We start from the raw sequence: 8,994 nt of genomic DNA on the forward strand, positions 1-8,994 counted from the left end.
AAATAACTTTAATAAGAAGAGACCAGAAAGCTAATATAATTTCTCTTGCTGAAATGACATGGTATGCTTAAACTCAGGAATAAATATATCAATGTTTCCAAATAATTTAAATACAGAGATGCATTATAAAAGATTTCTAGGTATCCACTAAAAGAAAATTTAAATAATATGTGAGGAAACACAGGACATTGGCACTTAACTAATGATATATAAAAATAATACACTGTGTCTATAGAATTTCATATAAGGTAGAAAAAGTTCAAAAGATGTATTACCGGGCATAAAAAACTTATGAACCAAATCTTTTTATGATATTCTTTAAAATAATCCCACTTACAGACTTTAATAACAATAACTACAAGGTCCCAAAGGCTCGGTAGCTTACCAATACTTTTAAAAAAGTTTATTCTTTAATTGGAAGAAAATTGCTTTACAATGTTTTCTTGGTTTCTGCCAAATAATAATGCAATTCATCCATAATTATATACATATCACCTCCCTAAGAATTTTCTAATCAATAATCCAGTTAAGTTTGTATTTTAAAAAATGTCAAACATATATATTTCTTTGGTAACTCTTGAAAAATATTCAAAATACATAAAACTTCAGAATGTTCCTAAAAGCAATGCTTTAGAGTACCTTTTAATTCACAGCATTTCAAATGATCTCTTGAAACAGTGGGGAGTCTCCCCTTAAAATGAATTAGCACAATGATTTCCTTAACTGATGGGGTGGAATAATTTCTCCATTATTGCCAGACTATATTAGAGGAAAAAAGTTTTTTGTCTCAGAAATATGCCTAAAAGTAAAGTTTAAAAAAAAAAAAAAAAAAGCATTGCACAGATGGTATCAGATAAGAAATTTGTTTCCCTAAATTACATATTTTGGGGGGAATTTTGACTTCATATCTCCATTATAAAATAATAATTTGTTCAATGTGCTTTCTTGTCTAATTTGAAAAAAAAGAAGTGTCAGTAAAAATATTTGTCTCACAGTCTGTTATAACTAAAGAGTCAATCTACTTTGTAAGCACTGAATACAATACAAATTGGCCCCAAAGAGTGTGTACAACATAAGACTTTGTATTTATTACTCAGGGCTACACTTGTAATTTGTACTTGTGCACAATTTTATATTTGCAAATAAAGAGTATTTTCCAAATTCACTCCTTATTTGAAACTCAGAGAACCATAATCCAACACTGAAAACAGTTCACAGTTGAAAAATTTACAAATGTCAAACTGGATTAAAAAATGAATTCTATTCACAGTTCTAAGTTTACATATCAAAGTTAACATATCCAAATAATACTTCTCTGTAAGGGAATGACAACTCAAATGAATGTACTCCAAACAGTACACACAGAATCCAAAATTAATCCCCCTAAATCATACCCAAACATTTGTTACCTAATCTACAAAATAAGACTACATCAAATAATTTATAAACTTCCTTTAAATTCTAACTTTTGGGGGATACTGGGATCAAACACCAGCTATGTTTAGTTTTTATGTGACTTTGCAAGTCATTTGTTTTTAACCTCTCAGAAAAGATGTTATTTAAAATATCTTAGCAAAGAAATTATTTCCTACAAGTCTTATGAAGTTTATTGAAAAATCTCCTTTAGTAACTTTGATGGGTTAAAAAATGCTCCACAAAAAGTTAGAACTTAAAACCTGTAAATATGACCTTATATGGAAAGAGTCTTTGCAGATATAATTAAGTTAAAGATCTAGACATGCAATTATCCTGAATTAGGGTGGGCTTTAAATCCAAAGAGAAAGAATTGTCATTATAAGAGAAGGAAGACAGAGAGGAAGGCCATGTGAAGACAGAGGCAGATACTGGAGTAATCCATCTATAAACCAAGGAACACCATGGACTGGAGAAAGCAAGAGAAGGCATGGAATGGATTCTCTTTTGGAGCCTCCAAAAGCAGCTAACACTGGTGACATGTTAATTTTAGGCATCTAGCCTCCAGATCTGTGAAAGATTTTTAAGCCACCAAATTAGTGGTAATCTGTTATGACCACCATAGGAAACTAATACAGTAACGTATTTCAGAAAGAAAACCCAATTTGAAAGGTATTATCATCAACACAATTTATCTTTGGCCATCATATGCTTCATATTAGGAACAGTGAAAGGACATCATCATTTCTAGATTTTTAACAAAAATCCACAACTTGATTCCTAGATAAACACAGAAGAGCCTCTATTTTACAATATTTACTTATCTATGTGAATCTATTTTACTTATGATTAAAATTATATTTACTAAAATGTTAAGCAACTTTTCAATCAACAATGTTACCTAATTGCAAATATTTTTAAAGACTTTGCTAATTTTTCTGAAGAGAATTAATAAATAAGTTTTAGTACTATAAAGCATGCTCAGTTTTCTTAAACCTGTATATAAAAAGCTTCTAAGCTTTTTGAGTGGCAAACAGTGTTAAAGAAATATGATAGCTATACATAATTTTATTTTTCCCATTATTATTCAAGCTTATAGAGCAAGTCTTAAATTTTCTTCAGTTCTTTACCATTTAACTTTCTCAGGTTTATATATATACATATATATAAACATATATATATATACACATACATATATAGGTATATGTGTGTGTATTTAAAATACATATTTTAAATATGCATTTTAAAATACATATTTCAGATAGTTAAAACAAAAAATCTGATGTGATCTGAGATCACCATAGTGTCTAAAAGAAATTCCAAAATTTCTACTTAGTTTTCATTATAGAAATAGTCTAAATAATAAGTCTATTTTTAGAGTTCAAGATATCCCTGATATTACCACATGAACCTCTGAATGTCTTGACTATTAGGCCATTGAAAAGTCTTGTTCAGAAAGATATAAAAGGTTAGGAAGTTCACAACTGCATAGCAACCCAGCTCACAAACAAGTCTGGATGTGGGTGGCAGAGGTATATTAAGCCTATAAATAACATAGGGTAAAATGAAGTAACGAAATTCTAGCAGCTTCTGAGGTACTGTAACAGTAAATAAACATATGAAAAACATTAAATTCCAGAAAATTGACTTTGATTTTAATGAGTCAGCAATACTCCAACCAGCAAATATATAGACTGGAACTAACAAATATTTCACAATTTCATATCTTTGAAAAACTCTTTTCCACACATAGAATGTATAGTGTCTATTATCTGCTAGCAGGTATTTATGAGCATAAGTAAATTTCCAAACTAAAAATATGGATACTAAAGTTATCACAAAAAACTGAATTCTCCGTTTCCAAACTAAGCAAAGAAAAGCCCTGATTTTGTTAAGAGACAGCAGGTGAGGAAAGGAAAAAAAGAGAGTAAAAGAGAAAAAGTAGAACAGCTGAGGAAAGTGTAGACAGGCTTCATGACTACTCCGGTCACCAATAACAATTCCACCATTAACTGCCACAAAAGCACAGAATAGAAACATGAGAAGAATGTACGGCCAAGTCAAAAGTAAAAGCATACTCAAGTTCTTAAAGGACATGGAATAAGCCAAAAGAAACTGAAGAATCTTCCTGAATTCTGAAAATGGTCCTTTAATAGGGGTAGGCCTCTCTTCTTTCTTCTTCTGTAGCTCAGTTTTCCAAGCTTCAGTTAACTTTTGTGCAATGACATTTCCTGCACAGAAGATAGCCCAGATGATATTTGTTTGACGAAACATGAAGCCACAAAATCCAAGCAAGGCTGAAGTTTTATGATTTCCATAAAGACACATCAAGTAGGCAAAAAGAGTAAAAAACATGGATCCTGCTTCTGTATAATAAAGGAAGTTAAAAAAATACAGTGTGGGAAATATTGCTAATGTTAATGTTGACAAGATCCTCTGGATACATGAGGAAGCCTATGAAAAGAGAAAACACAGTTCACAATAAAACCAATAGGCTATCTCTGCAGAGCTAAGGGAGAGATTTACTAAGAAAAAAAAAAAAAAAACAAACCAAAACTGCCTGAGTTCTACATAAATAAAATTATTCAATATTAATTTTATTCCTGGCTTTGGAAAAATACAGTATATATTTATGAGGGAACTTTCTGATACTTTTTAGTTACACCTAGCAATTTGGAAGCCAATAAAACAATACATATGTGTGTCAAAGCTTCTACTGCCTATTAGACTGAATCACTCAACAAATAGTTAAGGAGTTACTGTGTGAAGACTATGAACTCAATTCTATGGAGAAGATGGAGATGAAGGGGACACAGTGCAAGTGGTTCCATTTCAGTGAGCCTTCCATAAGCATTCACTTGGCCACCATCACCAATTTCTAGTGCAGTCTCAAAACTCTGCACCAGAGAGAATTTAAATATGTATATAACATTTATACCACCACACATAATGATCTTACTATTCTGTGATGAAATTACAGGGATTTTCCTGAAAATAGTGGGGCTCATCTAAAGTTAAACATCTTCTTTTGGCCTGATAATCTATTTCAGAATTTGAAAGTACTCTTATTTCCTTAAATTCTATCTTCCAGTTAATCTAAATCACCAAGCCAGATCATGCCATTCCATTCATTAAAATTAAGGGCTGTCCTTCACCTACTAGGTAAAGTTTAGAATACTTTCCATGACATAAAAAGGATATTCATGACTTCTCTCCTACCTACTTCTATAGCCTCACATCCCTGTACTTTGTAATCTTATAGTTACAAATAGCAATTTCCAGTATCTTGTTGCTCCATGTCTTTCTACAATTGCTTATGCTATTTCTGTCAGAATTCATTCCTATTCTACAGCCCTATCTGTCATCAAGATTCAGATCAGGTATGATCTTCCTGATGTGTGAAGTCTTACTCAATGCAACCAACAGCTTTCCTTCCCAGTCAGGCTGCAACAAGTTCTCTTCTGCTCCTTCTCTGTATTCTTGTAGTGTTTTATAGCTATTGTTATCCCACAATTTACACTACTGAAATCATTTAAGTTAAAACTATTATAGTTAATATTTACTGATTCCTTACTATTACATCTGGAAACATTTTAGTAACTTTTCATTTATTAAGCTCTTTTATGCTTCAGGATAGTCCTGTGAGGTTGAGTCTATATTTTCCCCATTTAACAAATGAAAACATGGAGTCACTAAGGGGCAACCTGCCCAAAGTAACACAATTAATAAATGGATAAAATTCAAAACCACGTAATTCACGTCCAGGGTCTGCATTCTTAAATCATAAAAAACTGCCCAGGTAACATCTGTTCCCCCTAATGAAGACATAAGTTTTATAAGAAAAAGACTGCTTCACTTACCTCTGTAGTCTCTGTGCTTAACACACAGAATAAGCTCAATAGATATTTACTGAACTGACTTAATTTATGAAAATTTATATATTTTATAATAAATTAGTTTTTCAAATATTTAAACACAAACATCTAAAATGGGGGCAGAAGACGTGCTTTAACTTTACAAAATATATACAAATATTGTTAAAAATATTTTCCACCAAGTTTCATAAAATAAATTCACCATAATTGTGGACCTGCCTGTACATAAACTTATTCTGGAAACAAACCTTGTGTCTGGGTTGCACTTTGCGGAGAAGCAAGTATAGTAAATAGAAGTTGCCAACACTGAAGAGAAGGTTAACAAATCGGAGCATTCCAATGGAGCAGACAACATGTTCTGACCATCCAAAGATCCAACTGGCAGGTTTGACCACTCCAACTGACAGCAGGTATAAGCCAGGTAATGTAGTAATCATGGGGTCCCACTTAAAAACAAAAGGTCAACAACGAAGCAAAAGCAAGAAACATTATACTGATAAGACTGATACAGAAATGTCATCTTTACTAACAATCAGGCATCTCTGGGAAGTTATCCTATGACAGTTAAATGAGTCCTTTTAACATCAGGGCAAATCAGACACTTCCTCTAAAGAAGTCTTCCTTATTGTCTTTGGTATTTGCTTTCTGACTGTTAAAGTATCAGCAACCAGTAGTCAACAACTTAAACTCAGTTTCCAAGACATACTCTTTGGAGGGCCTGTCTTTTGGTGATTAAATTGTAAACGCTACAGTTTTAAAAAGCCTGGAAATACCTGCTGGAACTCTGATGGGTATGGAGAGAAAAATAAAGAGATTAAAGCACAGGATCCATAATGACAGCTACAATATACTGAGCCAGTACTCTATTTAATCCTGTAACAAGCCCTGTAATAGATACTGTTTTACCATCATTTTCAGATGAGTAATCAGCAACTCAGAAAATTTCCAACCACATGAATAGTAAACATTAGTACCAAGTTTTAAAACCAGGTTTTTCTATAACTATAAACTATATTTAACCATACTCTACAATGCCTTCTCCCAAAGGATTTTTATATCCATATCTGCATATGCTGCTGCTGTTGTTTAGGCACTAAGTCCTGTCTGACTATTTGTGACCCCACAGACAGTAGCCTGGCAGGCTACTCTGCCCATGGGATTTCTTCCCAGGCAAAAATCCTAGCCTGGGTTGCCATTTCCAAATGCGTATTCAAACACTTCACTGGTTGACAGTTTATCCAGTTTACAGAAGATTGTTAAAAACATCAAGGGTGGAACTAACTTGTCACTTCTTAGTGGCTGAAGCTACCCCCGCCCCCTCCTATCCCACTCTCAAAATACACAGTGAGATGCTTAACAGGTGACCGAATGTGAATTTTTTTTATTTCCTAGGAACAATCCAACGCCTCTAATTCTGGAATTGGCAAAGAAAAACTAGGATAGCTTTCATTAGTTGTCAAAAAAAAAAAAAGGGGGGGGGGCAATAACTTAATTCCCCATTAGTTAATCTCCCCGAGGATTTCTTGCTAGGAGACAAATCTGCCATTTATGCACTCATTTAGCAAATATTTTACAGATCTCAGAGGAACAAAAAATTACCCAGTTCCTTTCCTGTTTGGAGTGAAGGGAGCTAAGGATAAAGACGGGGGAAATTAGCGCTGGGGCCAGATCTTCCCTTTCTAGCCAGTGTGAGCGTGCAGACAGGTTGGGGACCCCACCTGCGAGAGAGAGAAATGGCCCTCACAGTAGCGCTGCGCCTGCGGCAGGTGGAAGATCTCGTCCATGTAGGGCTCTCGCAGGGCCCGGCTGAAAGCAGAGAAAAGGAGGCAGGACACTAAAAAGGTACAGCTCAGGGCAGCCGAGAAATAGTAACCCTCCAGCTGAGCCATTCCTGCCCCCATAGCCAAGAACCTAGGCCCAGAAAATCTGTGCAGAAGTCTCAAGTCCGCAAAACCGAGTTTGACACTCGGGATCGAAATGGGCGCGCAAAGCGGGACTCGCCGGAGGGATCTGAGCACAGCCGGAAGACAAAGGATGCCGGGAGAGCGCGGACGCGGAGCTTCCGGGAGGGTCGGGTTCACTGTTTCCTGAGTGACGAATTTAGGTAACGGACAGGACTCTTACTCTGTCAATCACGTTGCACAGGGCGCACTGAGTGGTCAGAGTAGCCGGAAGAGGCCGACCTCGGCGATCTGAGGGCCTCTGACTTGAGCAGTTTGATGGTTTGAAATGAAAATAGTTGCTTTTCCTGAAGGTCTTTGTCGGCCTTTTTCCTGCTGTTTCCACCTCTTACCATCAGGAGGCGGCATTTCTCCATGTTTGCAATCCCCAAACTAAAAATTTGTACATTTCTCCCGCCCTGGTTATTTTTGTTTTCTCTCAAGTGATCTGAATTACTAAAACGTTCAGGTCCAAGGCATTTGATTTCGTCAACTTTGGAGGATGGGAGGAGAAGCTTTGGTTGTGAAAGGAAAGATGGAGACATTCACATTTAAAATTTGAAGGTCCAAAGAGCGCCTTCACTATTGAGCGAATTTAGTACTAAGTAATTTTTCAAAATGTGAATATTCTGAACAAGGATTAATTTATATCAGCATTCACAGTGCATTCAGGCAAATTGCAGTACGCTATGGGAGTTGGGGAAACTGTTTTAGAAATTGGGGCATTTTAGTTGAAAGGAAAGCGTCTCTGTGCCTGAAAGTTTGATGGTTAGCATCTCTGCAGAAGCATAATGTTTTCTTACCAAATAACAAGCATGCACATCTTAATGGGTGATATCAGATCAGATCAGTCGCTCAGTCGTGTCCACCTCTTTTCGACCCCATGATTCGCAGCACGCCAGGCCTCCCTGTCCATCACCAACTCCCGGAGTTCACTCAGACTCACGTCCATCGAGTCAGTGATGCCATCCAGCCATCTCATCCTCTGTCGTCCCCTTCTCCTCCTGCCCCCAATCCCTCCCAGCATCAGAGTCTTTTCCAATGAGTCAACTCTTTGCATGAGGTGGCCAAAGTACTGGAGTTTCAGCTTTAGCATCATTCCTTCCAAAGAAGTCCCAGGGCTGATCTCCTTCAGAATGGACTGGTTGGATCTCCTTGCAGTCCAAGGGACTCTCAAGAGTCTTCTCCAACACCACAGTTCAAAAGCATCAATTCTTTGGCGCTCAGCCTTCTTCACAGTCCAACTCTCACATCCATACATGACCACTGGAAAAACCATAGCCTTGACTAGATGAACCTTTGTTGGCAAAGTGATGTCTCTGCTTTTGAATATGCTATCTAGGTTGGTCATAACTTTCCTTCCAAGGAGTAAGCGTCTTTTAATTTCATGGCTGCAGTCACCATCTGTAGTGATTTTGGAGCCCCCCAAAATAAATTTCTGACACTGTTTCCACTGTTTCCCCATCTATTTCCCATGAAGTGATGGGACCTGATGCCATGATCTTCATTTTCTGAATGTTGAGCTTTAAGCCAACTTTTCCACTCTCCACTTTCACTTTCATCAAGAGGCTTTTGAGTTCCTCTTCACTTTCTGCCATAAGGGTGGTGTCATCTGCATATCTGAGGTTATTGATATTTCTCCGAGCAATCTTGATTCCAGCTTGTGTTTCTTCCAGTCCAGCGTTTCTCATGATGTACTCTGCAAATAAGTTAAATAAACAGGGTGACAATATACAGCCTTGATGTACTCCTTTTCCTATTTGGAA

The 8,994-nt window shown here is 36.3% G+C and overlaps 1 protein-coding gene across 1 annotated transcript; it reads right to left on the reverse strand.

The window, feature by feature from the left end:
* Positions 1 to 1,066: 1,066 nt before the first annotated feature.
* On the reverse strand, positions 1,067 to 7,327 carry ALG10 (ALG10 alpha-1,2-glucosyltransferase). The gene is made up of 3 exons (XM_019961355.2): positions 7,007 to 7,327; positions 5,537 to 5,734; positions 1,067 to 3,867 (listed from the first exon to the last, which is right to left on the reverse strand). Exons 1-3 carry the CDS (start codon positions 7,187 to 7,189, stop codon positions 2,812 to 2,814), a joined length of 1,437 nt encoding a protein of 478 aa, XP_019816914.1. The 5' UTR covers positions 7,190 to 7,327; the 3' UTR covers positions 1,067 to 2,811.
* Between the last annotated feature and the right edge of the window lie 1,667 nt (positions 7,328 to 8,994).

This window comes from Bos indicus, chromosome 5 (genome assembly GCF_029378745.1).
Source record: "Bos indicus isolate NIAB-ARS_2022 breed Sahiwal x Tharparkar chromosome 5, NIAB-ARS_B.indTharparkar_mat_pri_1.0, whole genome shotgun sequence".
Lineage (NCBI taxonomy): Eukaryota > Metazoa > Chordata > Mammalia > Artiodactyla > Bovidae > Bos > Bos indicus.

Coding starts and splice junctions, on each gene's coding strand:
- ALG10 (XM_019961355.2), bottom strand. CDS start 7,189: ATGGGGGCAGGAATGGCTCAGCTGGAGGGTTACTATTTCTCGGCTGCC. Junction 5,735..7,006: donor GCCATTTCTCTCTCTCGCAG/GTGGGGTCCCCA, acceptor TTTGTTTTTAAG/TGGGACCCCATGATTACTAC. Junction 3,868..5,536: donor AAGTGCAACCCAGACACAAG/GTTTGTTTCCAG, acceptor CTCTTTTCATAG/GCTTCCTCATGTATCCAGAG.